The following is a 21,676-nucleotide window of genomic DNA, read 5'->3' on the forward strand; positions in this document are numbered from 1 at the left end:
TCTCCGGCGCGTCTAAAGCGAATGAACACAAATGATACTGGCGGTCCAATTCGCGCGAGTAAAAAGGTGTGAACACAGCTTAAGAACAGATAAGTCATCAGGATGTTGTGGCTGTAAGGAACACTGCAGGCTCTAAGGAGACTCAATTTAAACTGGTAGTCATATAATAATACGTAAAATCTTGTGATCAGTGTGATATCTTACAGGTGACGGCGCCTCCTGTTGACCCAGAAGTCATCTTTTTCCCCTCTGCGTCCACACAGAAGCAGCGGGATCCGACACACTGCAGCGGTAGGAAGTCTCCGTCCTCCGAGCACGCTGGGACGTGGATCTCAGCACCTGCCGCCATATTTCCTTTCACTTTCAGCGCCATCGTTCGCTCTCTTTCACAGCGGGACGGACATCGAGGTCGACCGCCGGCGGTACGCGACCCCGTGACCTCCTGACCCTGAGTGTCGACACACCAGCACTCTCCACCCCGACACTGAACGTCCTGGAAACCACCGCTGGACGTGCAGCTGGGGACAAAGATGGCCACTGTGTCCTCGTCCCCGTCTCCGGAGCAGGAACGCAGAAGAGGAGTCAGAACCTGGAAAACAGGGAGAGTTTAATGAGGTTCAGGTTCAGCCACGATGAGAAGCAGCTCTTATCAAACTAAATGTGTCAGTGACATTGACCTCTGACCCATCCTGTTCATCTGTCCAGTATGATGTGTGATCAGGTGTTTGATCAGGTGTTTGATCAGGTGTGTGATCAGGTGTTTGATCAGGTGTTTGATCAGGTGTTTGATCAGGTGTGTGATCAGGTGTGTGATCAGGTGTGTGATCAGGTGTGTGATCAGGTGTTTGATCAGGTGTTTGATCAGGTGTGTGATAAGGTATATGATCAGGTATGTGATCAGGTGTGTGATCAGGTGATGAGGATGAGTTGTGTCTGACCTGCTCCAGTGAGGAAGAGTGTGAGCTGCTGCTGCTCCTCAGTGTGTGTTGGAGGGTAGAGAGGAAGGCCGGGTCCTCCAGAGCTCTGCTGACAGACTGGACCAGGTCCCGGTTCTTCTGGATACTGACGCTCTGAGAGGTGAGCCGGTCCAGACCGAGAGCTCCTCGAGATCCCACCGCTCCGCTGAAGTTAAAGGAGGCGGCGTTCTTCAGGAACTTCCCTCCGAATACGTTCTCCTGCAAACGGCGAGGGGAGGAGCGGGCCAGAGCCTGTAGAGCCCCGCCCACCGAGGGGAAGAGACCGTGGACGACTTCGACCAGGCGGGACAAGAAGGAGGTCGGGTCCGCCTCCACCGGCAGGAGTTCCCTGAGAGGCCGGAGGAGGGAGAGACAGGAGGCTCTGACAGAGGAGGTCTGGAGAGGAGGAGCAACAGGACCGGAGAACAGCCGGGACAGAGCCAGACGACGCTGAGAGGGACAGTCAGCAAGACCTGGACCTGGAGGAGGAGGAGGAGGAAGACAGGAAAAATAAGTTATATGTGTCTAATAATTGTTATTAGCAGCTGTCGTGGATGTTTTGTGGATGTTGCTTCGCCATGAACAAACTGTTTGGGTCCCCAGACCTCCAGGATACTCACTGCAGACCAGGGAGTCTCCGTGCTGTCGCGTCCCAGGAAGCTCTCTCCCTGTGGGGTCCACACACCAGCACTGCCCCCCCGGCTGACACTGCCTGGGGGTGAAGGATCCTCCGGTCTCACAGGAAGGGACGCCAACGCTGGACACCTCCATCGCTGCCCGCCGCTCCTCCTCACAGGGAGAGGGACCTGACAGAGAGAGAGAGGGGTCGAATATCTGTTTGAACCAGTCTAAACCAGTGTTTACTGGTCCAGATGTTACCTCTGAAGTTTACTAAAAAGGACAGTCTAACACTCTAAGGTAGTTTAAACCAGTTTACCTCTGCCAAAATTACTTTAAACCAGTGTTTATGTGGACATGACTATTTAAATAAGTTTAAATAAGCCTATAAGTTTAATTTGGGGAATCCAACTGTGTACACCTGTGTGGACGCAGCAGCATCTTAAACCAGTTTCAGTTTTTCTCCACTTCCCATCTACGTTCACAAGCTTAGAAAACCAGTCCAGTCCTGTCCACTGCAACCACCTTAAATGGTACTAAAAGACTGGCTCCGTGTGAAACCAGTTTGAACCAGTTGAAGTGAATGTAGCTTACATCTGAAGTGTCCGGTGAGGGTGAGGCGGACTCCCAGCATCCTCCTCTGCAGGACTCTGTAGATGTTGGTCTGAGAGAAGGAGCGGTCGGACCGGAGACCGGAGAACGCCGAGTCGTACACCTCCGACAGGAGGAGCTCCACACCTGGACAGGAAGTTCACACCTTCATCATCATCACCAACCATCATCATCATCATCATCAGTGTGTGTGTGTGTGTGTGTGTGTGTGTGTGTGTGTGTGTGTGTACCTGTGTTCTCCAGCTCTCTGCCTCGGCTGTCTGAACAGAAGCAGAAGGACGAAACCGTCGGAAAAAACTTCCTGAAACTACTGAACGTCTCAAAGGCTTCTGGGAACCTGAAACAACACACACGCACACACACACACACACACACACACATACACACAGATGTACACCATGAAATACATTGAAATACACAGATATACACTCTATTTTAACCCTTAAAACTCTGACGGCCTGCCGGCGGACCCTGCTGTTATTCTGTCTTTCAGAGGTTGTTGTGGGCTGAGTTCTCAAGCTAGGAAGCTACGCTACAAAGTCACGCTACATTTTGGCGAAGAATAACTGTCATGTCCATTTTCAAAGGGGTCCCTTGACCTCTGACCTCAAGATATGTGAATGAAAATGGGTTCTATGGGTACCCACGAGTCTCCCCTTTACAGACATGCCCACTTTATGATAATCACATGCAGTTTTTTGAATGCAGTATAACAGACAGACAGGTGAGCTACCTGTTGAAGGTGTGCAGCAGGTCCAGCTCTGCTCTGTCGGTCATGTTGATGAATTTACACTGAACGGGCAGGAAGCCGCCGTCTTCAGCACACTGAGGAGGAGAGTGAGACCCGGAGCCGTGCAGGAGACGCCTCGACCTCACCTCGCAGCCGCCAGGGCCTGCGTGTCAAAGGTCAACAGGTAGGCATTTAAATACAAATTGCATTTTCTTGTTGGAGTATCAGAAGTATCAGTAGTATCAGTAGTAGTAGTAGTATGATCATTGTTATCAGTAATATCAGTAGTGTTTGTACGTACAGAGCTGAGGCGTCCCGGTCTGTCTGGTCCCGTAGAGCTCCATGCCGTCCTGATCCACACACCAACACTGCCCCCTGCTGGACTCACACTGAACTGACTCAAAGAGTCCTGAAGGAGAACACTGCAGCACCGACTGCAGCTGGCAGGGAGACGCACCTGCAGACAGACAGACAGGCAGAGAGAGACAGACAGTTAGATCAGATTGTCTTTCCTTCAGTTAAACGTTGAAGGATCAATATGTAATATATTTACTGTATTAAGAAATAAACTGGCACGAAAACACAACCTTCTGCAGTCAGTAGGTTGCAGGTCATATATACAGTATATATATATATATATGACCTGTAACATCCCTGATCATTAAACATGTGTTAAAGTGTTTTTGTGGTTCTCACAGTGAGGAGCAGAGCTGTTGGTTCGAGTCCCGACGACCTCCTGACCTTCAGCATCAACACACCAACACTCATGACTCCGCCCACTGCACTGCACGGGCCTACACACACACACACACACACACGCACACACTCACTGCTTAAACATGCTGATACAATGACATTCCTTAACATAGATATAGAAAAAGAAGCAGGAAATATTAGGCTACAGATATTTACCTGAACCTGCCATTGTGTGTGCAGTGAGGGACGTCACCTTGTTGCCTGGCAACAGCCACACCCCTAAGCAACTCACATTGGCTCAGGGTCTCTGACTCCAGCTGATACTCTGGACAACAACAGGAAACAATAACAATAAACAATTATAAATGATTTCGGGCAGTCAATCGATTAAAATAGTTAATCGTGATTAATCTCACATTTTTTATCATACATTAGATATACTGACATTTGTGTTAAATGCATTTAAACGGCCCCGATGGAGCTGACCATGGATGTATAAAGAGAACGGAGCTGACGGGAGAGCTAGCGACGACCTTGAAGAAGTTAGAGGAAGTAAACTAGTGGGACCACGTCCAGTTTTCAAAATAAGGTGTTAACAAAGGCAACTGTATATACAAAATACATATACATAAATAAGATTGATTATATTATATTCAACAGAAGTATAAAACATTTCATATCATTTATAAATTTAAAATAAAATACTACTTATTTGTGAGGGAAATGTCTTTATTCTTTGATTTTTGGGTTGCTGGAAAAAATTTAATAAATAATGACAATGACTGATATATTTGACTTCAGGACATCTCTGACTACATACATGCTGAAAATCAAACATTTTTACTGGATTCATTTAGAAATTGTCCAAATTAAAAGTCCCTAGAAGTGTATGATTCAACTTTTCCCCATGGTCTAGTGTTAAAAAAGTTAACTTACAATAAATCATAATATCGACTCACGATACTTAAAAATACCAACACATATGGAATTGGCACCCAAGTATCGTGATAGTATCAAATCAGGAGATTGGTGTATCATCCCAGCACTTATAAGAACCAATGGGCTCGGAGCTGAGAGCCATAGACGGGAAGTCAGACAGTATTGAGAGACGGACTAATATGATGTTGGTGTGAAAAATATGAAATAACGCCAGACTTACACGTTAAATAAGGTTGCAGAGAACACATAGAAAAAGATAAAGAGAAAACTGTGCAGCTGTGACATTAACAACAGTCAGACTGGTCCAGGTGTGCTTACCTGAAGCTTTGCCCTGCAGCAGCTCGGGGCAGCAGACCAGGATGCAGGCAATGAGGAGAAGCCAGGCCATCGTATCCGTGGTGACAGACGGACCATCGCTGCCTCTTTATAAACCTGCAGACCTGCTGAGTCACCGTGAGGAGGACCGACACACCTTCATCCCTCCTCCCTCCTCTTCTCCGTCCTCGTCTGTCCGTCTCGGTGGAACCAGGAGTCCTCGACCGCCACTCAGGAGGCGGCCAGCGGGCCGTGAAGCCCTCTGATTGGAAGAAAAGATCTCTGAAACACAGGTGAATGGTGGTCAGTGCTCAGCGTGACGTCTGTTGTTCTTATTCCAGCACACTGAAGCGGTCTCACCTGAGGACCAGGTGTCCTCACTGACCGTAGCCTACATTAACCCCGTGAGACCCACAATAGACCCGTTTTAGTCTTTTTAAGGGGGGTTCAGGGGGTCTTTAGGGGGAGATAGCAGGTCAACAGTAGATGTCACATAGAAGTGGTGTACATCATCTGAAAGCTGGGAACCTGAAGAATAAGTTGAGATGCAGCTCAGCACTGTGTGTCAAGTTGGTCTAGTCATAAATCTAAAATAATTGTTAATTGTGAAAGTGTATAAGGGCTTAGAACATTATGAGAGAAGTATATGATGTTGCAGCAATTTTTGGGTTGATACCATTTGTTACACGGATTTAGTGATTCATTTAACCATGTTTTACCACTGGAGAATTGATAAAAATGATCAATAATCCCTCCAAAATACCACATTAAGACACCAAGACCTTGAGGAACACCATAGAAAAAGCCATGCTGTGATTTGGTGTCAAAAACCTTTTGAGATTTCTGCGAGAATTGCATTTTTCTGCGATTGGATGGCGAGCACTTCTATTGTGTAAACTGCTCAGAAACCCCCTTATTGTCAATCTAGCTAGGAAAGCCATCCATCCTCCGAATGCTCTAGGTCTCTAGTTTCTGGCTGTAAAGTTTCATGAGGCTGTGATTATCCTAGAGGTCACCACAGGTCATTTTATACAGTTTGGTCAAGTTTCAAAAAAATGGTCTCACTACAATGAAATGGCTCCTATGGGGACTAACATCATCACACATGAATACAGTTAGGCTCATTGGATCCACAAGAGACTCAGCTTTAAAGTGATACCCAAATTTATGTAATTCAAGACTGTTTAGGGACCCTATTATGTAGGGCTGGGCGATATGGCCTAAAAATAATATTGTGATATTTTTAGGCAATATCGCAATACACGATATATATTGCAATATTTTCAAATATCCTCTAAGCACTTCATAAATGCTCAATTTAACCCTTTGATGCATACAATCACACCAATATGATGATTCTTCTAGTCCCTGCAGCATATGTCTGCATTAAAATCTTCTTGTTTATATTCATTAGTGGTTTCTTTTGGAACAATTTTAATCTTACATGCAAAAAGTAAAATTTTCCCTGCAGCGAGAGAGGGAACAGCGAGCCCCGCGGAGCCACACCACCAGCAGAAACAGCAGTTACCAGCAGTAACACTGCTGCAATCCGGCCGAAATCCGGCAGAAAACCAAAACACAACGGCGTAATGCCGCAAATGCAGTTACAAATGACTAAAATCCATCAAGTGCAATGCTTGTTAGAAAATAGTGTTTTCCATGAAGACACCCGTCAGAGTTTTGTCGTGAGCTGGAGGCAGGGCGATATTTGACGGAGGCGGCCGCCTCATAATTCTCTGTGCAGGTAAAATGCTGCACGCACTGGCCCACGAGAGAGGTCTGGATGGTGGCGGAGTCTCTGAGGTGTGTGTGTGAGAGGGAACCGGAGGAGAGAGGAGGGACAGGAGGAAATGCCAAAACGAGTCTCATGCCGGCGGGATGGCTTAAAAACATTACATGACAATTTGTATTCGATGTTCGCGATATAGTCATCTTATATACCGCACGTGGGACAAGCCGCGATACATCGACTATATTTTTGATATATCGCCCACCCCTACCAGTATGCAGAAATATTCAAATACACCATTTTAGAATAGGAGATAATAACACATTTATACTGCAATAAAAAAACTGCATGTGATTATCATGAAGTGGGCATGTCTGTAGAGGGGAGACTCGTGGGTACCCATAGAACCCATTTTCATTCACATATCTGGAGTTCAAAGGTCAAGGGACCCCTTTGAAAATGGCCATGACAGTTTTTCCTCGTCAAAATTCACCGTTAGTTTGGAGTGTTAGTTAACCTCCTTCACAACAAGTTAGTACGACATGGTTGGTACCAATGGATTCACTAGGTTTTATAGTTTCACATGATCCCGCTACAACGTAAAAATCCTAAGTTGCGTTAATGTGTTCAAGAAATTAGTGGCGTTAAAACAAATTTGTGTCAACATGTTATCGCGTTAACTTTGACAGCCCTATTAAAGGTCTTTCAGAGTGAAGAATTACCTCACAAATGAACCATCTCTTAGGAGTAAATTAAGTTCAACAGAAACAGGAACCTGCATTCTGTCAGAGGATGGCGACAGTGATGGGAAACATTTCTGTTATATATAAACTGATAAACATTAAATGTCATAATTTCCTCTTTCGTGTCATCATCGTTCTTTCGGCTCTTTTGAAAAACATTACACAAATTAACACTTGTCCACAACTTCCCCTCTGCTTCGCTACGTTATCTCTTTCTTCTCTTCACCTCTGTGATAGTGACAGATTACATCAAGATGTTTTCTGCGGTTTTTCTTTCAGAACAGACGGAACAGTATGTGAAGAAAATAAATATATATCTGCTCCCACTTTGCAACTCTATATTGTACTTAAACTGAAATCAAAATTAATTTTTGCTAAGAAATAATAATATTTATAATAATTCCCTGTGTTTGTTTCACCTTGTGTACTTATTGGGTCTTTTTGGAGGACTTATAGAAAATGATAACAGAGTGAATCTTCCTGATGTCTGATCAGTTCAGTTTAATGTCTACAGTCCTCTGATCTGTTTTTCAGGAACAAATAATACAGTTGACAAACCGCCGGTTGTTCATCTGACAAGTAGGACGACTTGAGACACTTTGGAGGAAGTGAGATTGTAACCACGGTACAATCACAGTCAGTGTCTTTCTCACCACTGCTGTAGTTTGATCGAACATCTGAACAAGAACAAGTTAAATCAACTCATTAAAGTAAGGATGGCAGTTTGGGACAAAAAGATTACCTGGTGCTTTATGCTCCTGCTGGCTGGTAAGACATGGACTTTATCTTTGTTACTTTAATATCTTTACTGATGTTTTTGTCACATTTTCACATCAAACTGATGAAATCCAGAAACTTCTCTGCTTCTGAAGTTTCAGCTCTGAAACGGTTTTGATAATTGATTAATCATTAAAGTAATTTTTCATACAAAAATGTCAGAAAATGATTACCTGCTTTTCTCTGTTTTATATCATATTAAAGTGACTATCTAAGCATTTATAATGAAATTATGATCATTGTGTTTTTCAGGTGCTGTGGGTGTAAGTGTGAACTATCCAGATCCTGTTTGTGCTGTGAAAGGATCGACTGTCACCCTCCCCTGCACCTTCACACCACTTAAATCTGTCATGGACAATGGAAGAGAGGTTTTAATAGAGATCATCAGAGTCATCTGGTGCCGGAACCATGACATCTGTCAGGGCAGAACTCCGTCTGTGTACGACAGCGAGTTAACCAACAACAACCCTCGTTACAGATACCTGGGAGACATGAAGGGAAACTGCACTTTACAGATCACAGATGTACAGAAGGAAGATGAAGGAACTCTTCGCTTCAGAATGGAAGCTAACAACAGGTTAGCAAGTTTTACTGGCCGACAACCAGGAGTGAAAGTCACCGTCAGAGGTAAGAGCATCGTATGATAATGCTGTCAAAAACAATATTAATAATAATTTATATTTTTTCAGCCTTTATTTAGCACTGAGAGCCAGGCTCTCTTATGTAGGAACGCCCTGTTCATATTCACACATTCACAAACAGTCACACCTAAAGGCTGCTCAGTATAACCACAGCATCTACTGACCCCTTAACACTCCGACGGCCCGCCGACGGTCTCGGCCACTATTCTGTCTTTCAGAGGTTGTTGCAGGCTGAGTTTGCTAGAGTGAAGATACTGGTATCATATAAAACTAGAAAACCTGAAGAATCCATTGTTATCAACCATGTCATACTAGCAGGACAAATACAAAGCTACAAAGTTACACTAAATTTTGGAAGGAAAAACTGTCATGGGCATTATCAAAATGGGTCCCTTGACCTTTGACCTCCAGATATGTGAATGAAAATGGGTTCTATGGGTACCCACGAGTCTCCCCTTTACAGACATGCCCACTTTATGATAATCACATGCAAGTTTTTGAATGCAGTATAAATGTGTTATTTCCTCATATTCTAAAATGGTGTGTTTGAATATTTCTGCATACTGGGGTCCCTAAACAGTCTTGAATTACATAAATTGGGTATCACTGTAAAACTGAGACTCATGTGGATCCAATGAGCCCAACTGTATTCATGTGTGATGAAGTTAGTCCCCATAGGAGCCATTTCATTGACCTCACTGTATAAAATGACCTGTGGTGACCTCTAGGATAATCACAGCCTCATGAAACTTTACAGCCACAAACTAGAGACCTAGAGCATTCAGAGGATGGATGGCTTTCCTAGCTAGATTAACAATAAGGGGGTTTCTGAGCAGTGTACACAACAGAAGTGCTCGCCATCCAATCGCAGAAAAATGCAATTCTTGCAGAAATTTCCAAATGTCAAAAGTTTTGAAACCAAATCACAGCATGGCTTTTTCTATGGTGTTCCTCGAGGTCTTGGTGTCTTAATGTGGTATTTTGGAGAGATTATTGATTATTTTTATCAGTTCTTCAGGGTTAAAAAATGGCTCAATTTAGCACCAAATCTGTGTAACAAATGGTATCAACCCAAAAATTGCTGCAACAACTTTTGAGCCATAATAGAGCATGAGGATGACCATCATATACTTCTATTATAATGTTCTAAACCCTGATACACTTTCACTATTCATTCATATTTATTTCTGATTAATGACTAGAACAACTTGACACACAGTGCTGAGCTGCATCTCAAATTAATCTTCAGGTTCCCAACTTTCAGATGATGTACACAGCTTCTATGTGACATCTACTATTGACCTGCTATCTCCCCCTAAAGACCCCCTGAACCCCCCTAAAAAAGACTAAAACGGCTCTACTGTGGGTCTCAGAGGGTTAAAATATTAGCGTCTATACCTAGAAGACATCAGTATGTGACTTTAAAGTCACTTTACTTTGCTCAAACTACATACTGCTGAATAGAACAAAGGAGATCTATAATGAAAATGTATTTTACTTGATTCATTTAGATCAGATTCCAATGAAGATAGAGAGCTCCAGTGACAGAGAGTTTAAAAAAGGTGACTCAGTCACTCTGAACTGTAGACCTACTACAACGTGTACTTTCCACCAACTGAAGTTCACCTGGTTCAGAGATGGCCACGCCCTCTCTGAGTCTGGCCTCGTCCTCCAGTTCACCGCTCTGGCTGCAAAGGATTCTGGGAACTACACCTGTGGATTGAAGAACGCCAGCACACTGTCCCCACCGTACAGCCTGTACGTGGAGGCTGAAGAGGAAGGTTTGTTTATCACTTTTCTCTGTAGATTCTTCTTGTAGGTTTGACTTTTTAATCAAAGAAGCAGATATTTTCTAACACAGCTGTTCACGTTTTGTTCTGATGATTCAACCAGGAGAGTTTCATCACCAACACATTCCCTGTGTTTGTTTTGACTCGGTCCAAATTGTAATTAAAAGAGTAAATTATGAAAAACAATAAAAGTAAAGCTAATATTGATTCTCGTATTTGATAACAGCAATCTCACCTCAAGGTAAATTAATTAGCTGCTCTGGTGCTTTCAATCACTTGATCTTCAGTCTTCATCACTAAAGTGCTCAGAAGAAAAGGACATTTGAATATGTACAACTTCATGACTACTGGGCAAACAACATCTGCTGATGAAGAGCATGAGAAATGATTGAATCTAAATTATAACATCAGATTTCAGAGGACTGTGGTTCTTTCTGATGTTTAACGTCTACAGTCCAACTGCTCACTGTCCATCTGATCTGTTTCACAGAAACAAACAGTGGTACAGTTGACCCACAGCTGGCTGTTCGTCTGGTTCTCTTCACTCTGCACACAGTGCTCATCATCATAGTGGCATCCATTGTCATCAAAAGGTAACTTTAACCTGCAAAAAACAAATACAAATCCTTTATCATGCAGTTTCTGCTCCTTCATGTGCCTGTATTCATGACTCATTAGTCTAGATTCATCTTTTTCTGCTACAGCATACAGCACGTCTTCATGACACCGGCGCTCTCTCATTCTCTAGGGCCTAAAACTGGCACTCTCGTTCCCTACAAAGCGACACCGACACTCTATCGTTCCCTACGGCACTAAAACCGGCATTCTCTCGTTCCCTACGGCGCTAACACCGGCATTCTTTCGTTCCCTACGGCGCTGACACCGGCACTCTCTCGTTCCCTACGGCGCTAACACCGGCACTCTCTCGTTCCCTACGGCGCTGACACCGGCACTCTCTCGTTCCCTACAAAGCGACACCGACACTCTATCGTTCCCTACGGCACTAACACCGGCATTCTCTCATTCCCTACGGCGTTATCACCGTCACTCTCTCGTTCCCTACGGCGCTAACACCGGCGCTCTCTCGTTCCCTACGGCGTTAACACCGGCACTCTCTCGTTCCCTACGGCACTAACACCAGAACTCTCTCGTTCCCTACGGTGTTAACACCTGCACTCTCTCGTTCCCTACGGCGCTAACACCGTCACTCTCTCGTTCCCTACGGCGCTAACACCGGCGCTCTCTCGTTCCCTACGGCGTTAACACCGGCGCTCTCTCGTTCCCTACGGCGTTAACACCTGCACTCTCTCGTTCCCTACGGCACTAGCACCAGAACTCTCTCGTTCCCTACGGCGTTAACACCTGCACTCTCTCGTTCCCTACGGCACTAACACCAGAACTCTCTCGTTCGCTACGGTGTGACAGCGTCACTCTGGAAGCTTGCCGGCTGCTGTCAATCAAACAAAGCTGGCTGAGATGAAAAGGAGCATTTCTGATATTTCCCCAAAGACCTTTTTTCTACCTATTAATTAAAAAAAAACTATTAATACATTTAAAATAATGTTAGATTCTACTCACCGACTATTTTTATATCCGTCTTTACAGGACGTGTGTTTGCAAGAAAGAAGAGCGGAAAGACGTGACTGTGCCGGTGAGTCACTGACAAACATCATTTCTGTTATATTTTTAATACATTTAATATTAATATATTCAACCTTCATGTCTTCATGGATGGTCTCTGAGCGTTCAGCCCTGCCTTTCATCACTTCCTGTTAAAAAACTGCTGATGGTGAACAGATCTCATCTAAAAACAAATGCTACTGTTTGAATGGCAGTTATGGCGATTAAAGGAAGTGATTTACGGAACAACAGCATAGAGTGAAGATTACCTCACTAATAAACCATGTCTTATGTCTTATAAATGTTGTACTGAAACAGTAACCTGCCTTCTGTCAGAGGATGACGACACTGACGGGTACATTTCTGTTATTTATAACTGATAAAAAACAACAATGTCCTAATTTCATCTTTCAGCTCTTTTGATTTACAGTTCATGAGAATTTAACGCTCGTCTACAACAACAAGATTTAGTATTTACTGTTATTTTAATGAGTCAGATACATATTAGGGCTGACAAAGTCAGCTCAGTTTTAAAGCTAGAGTGAAGATACTAGAAAACCTAATGAATCCATTTGTACCAACCATGTCATACTAGCTTGTCATGAAGGAGGTAAAAAAACGCTCCAAACTTACGCTAAATTTTGGCGAGGAAAAGCTGTCATGGCCATTTTCAAAGGGGTCCCTTGACCTCTGACCTCCAGATATGTGAATGAAAATGGGTTCTATGGGTACCCACGAGTCTCCCCTTTACAGACATGCCCACTTTATGATAATCACATGCAGTTTGGGGCAAGTCATAGTCAAGTCAGCACACTGACACACTGACAGCTGTTGTTGCCTGTTGGGCTGCAGTTTGCCATGTTAGGATTTGAGCATATTTTTATGCTAAATGCAGTACCTGTGAGCGTTTCTGGACAATATTTGTCATTGTTTTGTGTTGTTAATCAATTTCCAATAATAAATATATACATACATTTGCATAAAGCAGCATATTTGCTCACTCCCATGTTGATAAGAGTATTAAATACTTGACAAATCTCCCTTTAAAGGTACATTTTGAACAGATAAAAAATGTGTGATTAATCGTGATTAACTATGGACAATCATGCGATTAAATATTTGAATCGATTGGCAGTCCTGATACATATGTAATCAACATTTAGGTTAAAGTATCAGACTCTGTATCAGCAGAGAATCAATATTAAAAGGACTCTGATAGGAGCCATAAAAACTTAACATAAAAAGGCCCAAGAATATCTGCATCCACATAACCCACAGCCAGAGTTATCGGCCATGCACATGCATGATATTAACTCAACCAAAACACATAATAAAAACAGTATTAAAAGCTGAATTGCCCATCAGAATTAAAATGTTATGATTATTTTTATATTAATAGAGAGAAAAATCACCTGAGCCAGTAAGGTTAGAGGGTGTTCCCATGACCTGTCCTCTAGCGCCACCCTCAGGACAAACTTTAGATTATCACTACTGGTGAGACTCATCAGTGTGTTGTTGGTTTATTAACTTTTCCTGTTCTGTTTGAACTCTGCTTTCTGTCTCAGCCTCCAAACTTCATCGAGGAGCTGTGACGTCCAGAGGAACGAGGCCAGACTGTCTGATATTATCATCTGTAACATATCTGCTCTAACGTTGATCGGTGGTTGTTTCACCCAGCAGGAATCTCTCTGTAGTTAATAGGATTTACAGGACATCAAACATATATTGAGTCTGTTTGTATGTGTATGAATATTGTAGTTAATGTCTACTTTTCTTTTGGCAAATGCTTTTTTTTTTGCTTCAGTTAATAGTTTCAGCACGTAAACGCCATACGCATGTACGTAGCGATGCACAGCGCATGATGTGATCCATACAGCTGTTACCTTGTTCCAAAAAATGAAGCGGGCTCCTGTAATTACTTATTTTAGCTTACCAAAGTCACAATAAAAGCAAAATTAAAAAACATAAAACAAATAAAAGCCCAATATTTCCCTCTGAGTTGTAGTGGATTGCATCAAAATTGTTCCTTGACTAAATGTACTTAGTTACTTCCCACCACTGATTAATACCATGCTGTACCAAAAAAAGGGTGCGACCAAATCATGTGCTGGTGCGACCAACTGGGAAGGTTGGTATTACAAGTGCTGCCATTGGAAAAGTTAGTCTAGAGCCCTGTCCAGTTCTTTAACATGTTTATAATATTTCTATCTGATGAAACGGTGCAGCCATCAAAACATGGAGTCTTGGATTTGAATATCTAATTTAATATGAGGAACTTTAAAGATTAAAAAATATATATATTGTTTAGCTTGTGCATCCTTTTATACATACTTTTACGACATTTTATATTCTATGACATGAATATAACATAATGCATCTCTGTAATCTAATAAAAATACTTCTAGCTTGCTTGTTTCAGTTGACTGCTGCTCACCAGACTCAGTGAAAAAAACTTGGTATTTAAGAAAGTATCAGTAAGAAAGGTTTTGCACTAATATTTGGTGGTTTTGATTAATCTCTGATGATAGTAAACTGAATATATTTGGTGTTTTAGGATGTTGGTGGGACAAAACAAGACGTCACCTCAGAGTTTTCCTCTGTGATAGACATGTTTCACAATTTTCTTCATATTATTGACTAAATAATTAATGGAGAAAATAACCGGAAGATGATTTGATAATGATAATAACATAATTAACTCACCCAACCACAGGATTATAGCCAATTTACAGATTTGTTAGCATTAAAAACCATCAATGCGTGTATCAAATACATGACTTACACTCCTGTTATCTGTATATTTATAAAAACAGACCTCAAGACCTACAGTGTGATTAAAGCTTATGCAGAAATATTCAAATACACCATTTTAGAATAGGAGATAATAACACATTTATACTGCATTAAAAAAACTGCATTTGATTATCATAAAGTGGGCATGTCTGTAAAGGGGAGACTCGTAGGTACCCCTGGAACCCATTTTCATTCACATATCTGGAGGTCAGAGGTCAAGGGAACCCTTTGAAAATGGCCATGACAGTTTTTCCTCGCCAAAATTCACCGTTAGTTTGGAGTGTTATTTAACCTCCTTCACAACAAGCTAGTACGACATGGTTGGTACCAATGGATTCACTAGGTTTTATAGTTTCACATGATCCGGCTACAACCTAAAAATCCTAAGTTGCGTTAATGTGTTAAGGAAATTATTGGCGTTAAAACAAATTTGTGTCAACACGTTGTCGCGTTAACTTTGACAGCCCTATTAAAGGCCCTTTAGAGTGAAGAATTACCTCACAAATGAACCATCTCTTGGGAGTAAATTAAGGTCCACAGAGACAGGAGCCTGCATTCTGTCAGAGGATGATGACAGTGATGGAAAACATTTCTGTTATTTATAACTGATAAACATCAATGTCATAATTTCGTCTTTTGTGTCATCATCGAGACTCCGATTCCCTCACCACATTCCAGTCCCGCCTCAAAACACATCTTTTCTCATCTGCTTACCCATAGCCCCCCCCCCTCACACTACCCATCAGTCCGTGTGTATGTATGTGATTGTGCCTGTGTATGTCGCTTTTTGTCGTTCGTCTCCTGTCTGTCTCACACCGTTTTCCCCCCGACTATGTTAAAGCGTCTTTGAGATCACTAAAAAGCGCTATATAAATCTAATATATTATCATCGTTCTTTCGGCAAATTCTTTCGTTCTTTTGAAAAACATTACACAAATTAACGCTTGTCCACAACTTCCCCTCTGCTTCGCTCCGTTATCTCTTTCTTCTCTTCACCTCTGTGATAGTGACAGATTACATCAAAGATCTGAGAGGGGAAATGTTTTCTGCGGTTTTTCTTTCAGAACAGACGGAACAGTATGTGAAGAAAATAAATATATATCTGCTCCCACTTTGCAACTCTATATTGTACTTAAACTGAAATCAAAATTCATTTTTGCTAAGAAATATTAATATTTATAATAATTCCCTGTGTTTGTTTCACCTTGTGTACTTATTGGGTCTTTTTGGAGGACTTATAGAAAATGATAACAGAGTGAATCTTCCTGATGTCTGATCAGTTCAGTTTAATGTCTACAGTCCTCTGATCTGTTTTTCAGGAACAAATAATACAGTTGACAAACCGCCGGTTGTTCATCTGACAAGTAGGACGACTTGAGACACTTTGGAGGAAGTGAGATTGTAACCACGGTACAATCACAGTCAGTGTCTTTCTCACCACTGCTGTAGTTTGATCGAACATCTGAACAAGAACAAGTTAAATCAACTCATTAAAGTAAGGATGGCAGTTTGGGACAAAAAGATTACCTGGTGCTTTATGCTCCTGCTGGCTGGTAAGACATGGACTTTATTTTTGTTACTTTAATATCTTTACTGATGTTTTTGTCACATTTTCACATCAAACTGATGAAATCCAGAAACATCTCTGCTTCTGAAGTTTCGGCTCTGAAACGGTTTTGATAATTGATTAATCATTAAAGTAATTTTTCATACAAAAATGTCAGAAAATGATTACCTGCTTTTCTCTGTTTTATATCATATTAAAGTGACTATCTAATAATTTATAATGAAATTATGATCATTGTGTTTTTCCAGGTGCTGTGGGTCAAAGTGTGAACTATCCAGATCCTGTTTGTGCTGTGAAAGGATCGACTGTCACCCTCCCCTGCACCTTCACACCACTTAAATCTGTCATGGACAATGGAAGAGAGGTTTTAATAGAGATCATCAGAGTCATCTGGTGCCGGAACCATGACATCTGTCAGGGCGGAACTCCGTCTGTGTACGACAGCGAGTTAACCAACAACAACCCTCGTTACAGATACCTGGGAGACATGAAGGGAAACTGCACTTTACAGATCACAGATGTACAGAAGGAAGATAAAGGAACTCTTCGCTTCAGAATGGAAGCTAACAACAGGTTAGCAAGTTTTACTGGCCGACAACCAGGAGTGAAAGTCACCGTCACTGGTAAGAGCATCGTATGATAATGCTATCAAAAACAATATCAATAATAATTTATATTGTTTCAGCCTTTATTTAGCACTGAGAGCCAGGCTCTCTTATGTAGGAACGCCCTGTTCATATTCACACATTCACAAACAGTCACACCTAAAGGCTGACCAGTATAACCACAGCATCTACTGACCCCTTAACACTCCGACGGCCCGCCGACGGTCTCGGCCACTATTCTGTCTTTCAGAGGTTGTTGCAGGCTGAGTTTGCTAGAGTGAAGATACTGGTATCATATAAAACTAGAAAACCTGAAGAATCCATTGTTATCAACCATGTCATACTAGCAGGACAAATACAAAGCTACAAAGTTACACTAAATTTTGGAAGGAAAAACTGTCATGGGCATTATCAAAGGGGTCCCTTGACCTTTGACCTCCAGATATGTGAATGAAAATGGGTTCTATGGGTACCCACGAGTCTCCCCTTTACAGACATGCCCACTTTATGATAATCACATGCAAGTTTTTGAATGCAGTATAAATGTGTTATTTCCTCATATTCTAAAATGGTGTGTTTGAATATTTCTGCATACTGGGGTCCCTAAACAGTCTTGAATTACATAAATTGGGTATCACTGTAAAACTGAGACTCGTGTGGATCCAATGAGCCTAACTGTATTCATGTGTGATGATGTTAGTCCCCATAGGAGCCATTTCATTGACCTCGCTGTATAAAATGACCTGTGGTGACCTCTAGGATAATCACAGCCTCATGAAACTTTACAGCCACAAACTAGATACCTAGAGCATTCAGAGGATGGATGGCTTTCCTAGCTAGATTGACAATAAGGGGGTTTCTGAGCAGTTTACACAACAGAAGTGCTCGCCATCCAATCGCAGAAAAATGCAATTCTTGTAGAAATTTCCAAATGTCAAAAGTTTTGAAACCAAATCACAGCATGGCTTTTTCTATGGTGTTCCTCGAGGTCTTGGTGTCTTAATGTGGTATTTTGGAGAGATTATTGATTATTTTTATCAATTCTCCAGGGTTAAAAAATGTTCAATTTAGCACCAAATCTGTGTAACAAATGGTATCAACCCAAAAATTGCTGCAACAACTTTTGAGCCATAATAGAGCATGAGGATGACCATCATATACTTCTATTATAATGTTCTAAACCCTGATACACTTTCACTATTCATTCATATTTATTTCTGATTAATGACTAGAACAACTTGACACACAGTGCTGAGCTGCATCTCAAATTAATCTTCAGGTTCCCAACTTTCAGATGATGTACACAGCTTCTATGTGACATCTACTATTGACCTGCTATCTCCCCCTAAACACCCCCTGGACCCCCCTAAAAAAGACTAAAACGGGTCTACTGTGGGTCTCAGAGGGTTAAAATATTAGCGTCTATACCTAGAAGACATCAGTATGTGACTTTAAAGTCACTTTACTTTGCTCAAACTACATACTGCTGAATAGAACAAAGGAGATCTATAATGAAAATGTATTTTACTTGATTCATTTAGATCAGACTCCAATGAAGATAGAGAGCTCCAGTGACAGAGAGTCTAAAAAAGGTGACTCAGTCACTCTGAACTGTAGACCTACTAGAAAGTGTACTTTCCACCAACTGAAGTTCACCTGGTTCAGAGATGGCCACGCCCTCTCTGAGTCTGGCCTCGTCCTCCAGTTCACCGCTCTGGCTGCAAAGGATTCTGGGAACTACACCTGTGGATTGAAGAACGCCAGCACACTGTCCCCACCGTACAGCCTGTACGTGGAGGCTGAAGAGGAAGGTTTGTTTATCACTTTTCTCTGTAGATTCTTCTTGTAGGTTTGACTTTTTAATCAAAGAAGCAGATATTTTCTAACACAGCTGTTCACGTTTTGTTCTGATGATTCAACCAGGAGAGTTTCATCACCAACACATTCCCTGTGTTTGTTTTGACTCGGTCCAAATTGTAATTAAAAGAGTAAATTATGAAAAACAATAAAAGTAAAGCTAATATTGATTCTCGTATTTGATAACAGCAATCTCACCTCAAGGTAAATTAATTAGCTGCTCTGGTGCTTTCAATCACTTGATCTTCAGTCTTCATCACTAAAGTGCTCAGAAGAAAAGGACATTTGAACTTGTACAACTTCATGACTACTGGGCAAACAACATCTGCTGATGAAGAGCATGAGAAATGATTGAATCTAAATTATAACATCAGATTTCAGAGGACTGTGGTTCTTTCTGATGTTTAACGTCTACAGTCCAACTGCTCACTGTCCATCTGATCTGTTTCACAGAAACAAACAGTTGTACAGTTGACCCACTGCTGGCTGTTCGTCTGGTTCTCTTCACTCTGCACACAGTGCTCATCATCATAGTGGCATCCATTGTCATCAAAAGGTAACTTTAACCTGCAAAAAACAAATACAAATCCTTTATCATGCAGTTTCTGCTCCTTCATGTGCCTGTATTCATGACTCATTAGTCTAGATTCATCTTTTTCTGCTACAGCACACAGCACGTCTTCATGACACCGGCGCTCTCTCATTCCCTAGGGCCTAAAACTGGCACTCTCGTTCCCTACAAAGCGACACCGGCACTCTATCGTTCCCTACGGCACTAAAACCGGCATTCTCTCGTTCCCTACGGCGCTAACACCGGCATTCTCTCGTTCCCTACGGCGCTAACACCGGCATTCTCTCGTTCCCTACGGTGCTAACACCGGCATTCTCTCATTCCCTTCGGTGTGACACCGGCACTCTCTCGTTCCCTACGGCGCTAACACCGGCACTCTCTCGTTCCCTACGGCGTGAAGCGGCACTCTCTCATTCCCTTCGGTGTGACACCGGCACTCTATCGTTCCCTACGGCACTAACACCGGCATTCTCTCGTTCCCTACTGCGCTAACACCGGCACTCTCTCGTTCCCTACGGCGCTAACACCGGCACTCTCTCGTTCCCTACTGCGTTAACACCTGCGCTCTCTCGTTCCCTACGGCGTTAATACCTGCACTCTCTCGTTCCCTACGGCGTTAACACCGGCGCTCTCTCGTTCCCTACGGCGTTAACACCTGCGCTCTCTTGTTCCCTACGGCGTTAATACCTGCACTCTCTCGTTCTCTACGGCACTAACACCAGAACTCTCTCGTTCGCTACGGTGTGACAGCGTCACTCTGGAAGCTTGCCGGCTGCTGTCAATCAAACAAAGCTGGCTGAGATGAAAAGGAGCATTTCTGATATTTCCCCAAAGACCTTTTTTCTACCTATTAATTAAAAAAAACTATTAATACATTTAAAATAATGTTAGATTCTACTCACCGACTATTTTTACATCCGTCTTTACAGGACGTGTGTTTGCAAGAAAGAAGAGCGGAAAGACGTGACTGTGCCGGTGAGTCACTGACAAACATCATTTCTGTTATATTTTTAATACATTTAATATTAATATATTCAACCTTCATGTCTTCATGGATGGTCTCTGAGCGTTCAGCCCTGCCTTTCATCACTTCCTGTTAAAAAACTGCTGATGGTGAACAGATCTCATCTAAAAACAAATGCTACTGTTTGAATGGCAGTTATGGCGATTAAAGGAGGTGATTTACGGAACAACAGCATAGAGTGAAGATTACCTCACTAATAAACCATGTCTTATGTCTTATAAATGTTGTACAGAAACAGTAACCTGCCTTCTGTCAGAGGATGACGACACTGACGGGTACATTTCTGTTATTTATAACTGATAAAAACCAACAATGTCCTATTTCCTCTTTCAGCTCTTTTGATTTACATTTCATGAGAAATTAACGCTCGTCTACAACAACAAGATTTAGTATTTACTGTTATTTTAATGAGTCAGATACATATTAGGGCTGACAAAGTCAGCTCAGATTTAAAGCTAGAGTGAAGACTGGAATCATATGAAACTAGAAAAACCTAATGAATCCATTTGTACCAACCATGTCATACTAGCTTGTCATGAAGGAGGTAAAATAACGCTCCAAACTTAAGCTAAATTTTGGCGAGGAAAAACTGTCATGGCCATTTTCAAAGGTGTCCCTTGACCTCTGACCTCCAGATACGTGAATGAAAATGGGTTCTATGGGTACCCACGAGTCTCCCCTTTACAGACATGCCCACTTTATGATAATCACATGCAGTTTGGGGCAAGTCATAGTCAAGTCAGCACACTGACACACTCACAGCTGTTGTTGTCTGTTGGGCTGCAGTTTGCCATGTTATGACTTGAGCATATTTTTATGCTAAATGCAGTACCTGTGAGGGTTTCTGGACAATAGCTGTCATTGTTTTGTGTTGTTAATCAATTTCCAATAATAAATATGTACATACATTTGCATAAAGCAGCATATTTGCCCACTTCCATGTTGATAAGAGTATTAAATACTTGACAAATCTCCCTTTAAAGGTACATTTTGAACAGATAAAAAATGTGTGATTAATCGTGATTAACTATGGACAACCATGCGATTAAATAATTGAATCGATTGGCAGCCCTGATACATATTTAATCAACAT

The 21,676-nt window shown here is 42.0% G+C and overlaps 3 protein-coding genes across 3 annotated transcripts in view; 2 read left to right on the forward strand and 1 right to left on the reverse strand.

Moving 5' to 3' along the window:
• tg (thyroglobulin) overlaps positions 1-21,676 on the reverse strand; it is a 46,907-nt gene that overhangs the window by 21,570 nt on the left and 3,661 nt on the right. The window contains exons 2-11 of the mRNA XM_037783523.1: positions 4,870-5,148; positions 3,829-3,937; positions 3,613-3,710; positions 3,218-3,373; positions 2,920-3,079; positions 2,417-2,523; positions 2,169-2,312; positions 1,577-1,762; positions 939-1,435; positions 205-589 (exon numbers count right to left, since the gene is read on the reverse strand). Coding sequence (XP_037639451.1) covers positions 205-589; positions 939-1,435; positions 1,577-1,762; positions 2,169-2,312; positions 2,417-2,523; positions 2,920-3,079; positions 3,218-3,373; positions 3,613-3,710; positions 3,829-3,937; positions 4,870-4,939 — 1,912 coding nt within the window. The 5' untranslated portion in view covers positions 4,940-5,148. The remainder of the gene's footprint in view (positions 1-204; positions 590-938; positions 1,436-1,576; positions 1,763-2,168; positions 2,313-2,416; positions 2,524-2,919; positions 3,080-3,217; positions 3,374-3,612; positions 3,711-3,828; positions 3,938-4,869; positions 5,149-21,676) is intronic.
• On the forward strand, positions 7,815-14,139 carry LOC119496402 (B-cell receptor CD22-like). Its single transcript, XM_037783682.1, has 6 exons — positions 7,815-8,106; positions 8,368-8,742; positions 10,268-10,537; positions 11,037-11,139; positions 12,152-12,197; positions 13,732-14,139. Exons 1-6 carry the CDS (start codon positions 8,055-8,057, stop codon positions 13,756-13,758), a joined length of 873 nt encoding a protein of 290 aa, XP_037639610.1. The 5' UTR covers positions 7,815-8,054; the 3' UTR covers positions 13,759-14,139.
• LOC119496410 (B-cell receptor CD22-like) lies at positions 16,226-19,392 on the forward strand. Its single transcript, XM_037783693.1, has 3 exons — positions 16,226-16,512; positions 16,775-17,149; positions 18,673-19,392. The coding sequence occupies exons 1-3, from the start codon at positions 16,461-16,463 to the stop codon at positions 18,978-18,980; spliced, it is 735 nt and encodes a 244-aa protein (XP_037639621.1). The 5' UTR covers positions 16,226-16,460; the 3' UTR covers positions 18,981-19,392.

Source organism: Sebastes umbrosus, chromosome 11, assembly GCF_015220745.1.
Source record: "Sebastes umbrosus isolate fSebUmb1 chromosome 11, fSebUmb1.pri, whole genome shotgun sequence".
NCBI lineage: Eukaryota > Metazoa > Chordata > Actinopteri > Perciformes > Sebastidae > Sebastes > Sebastes umbrosus.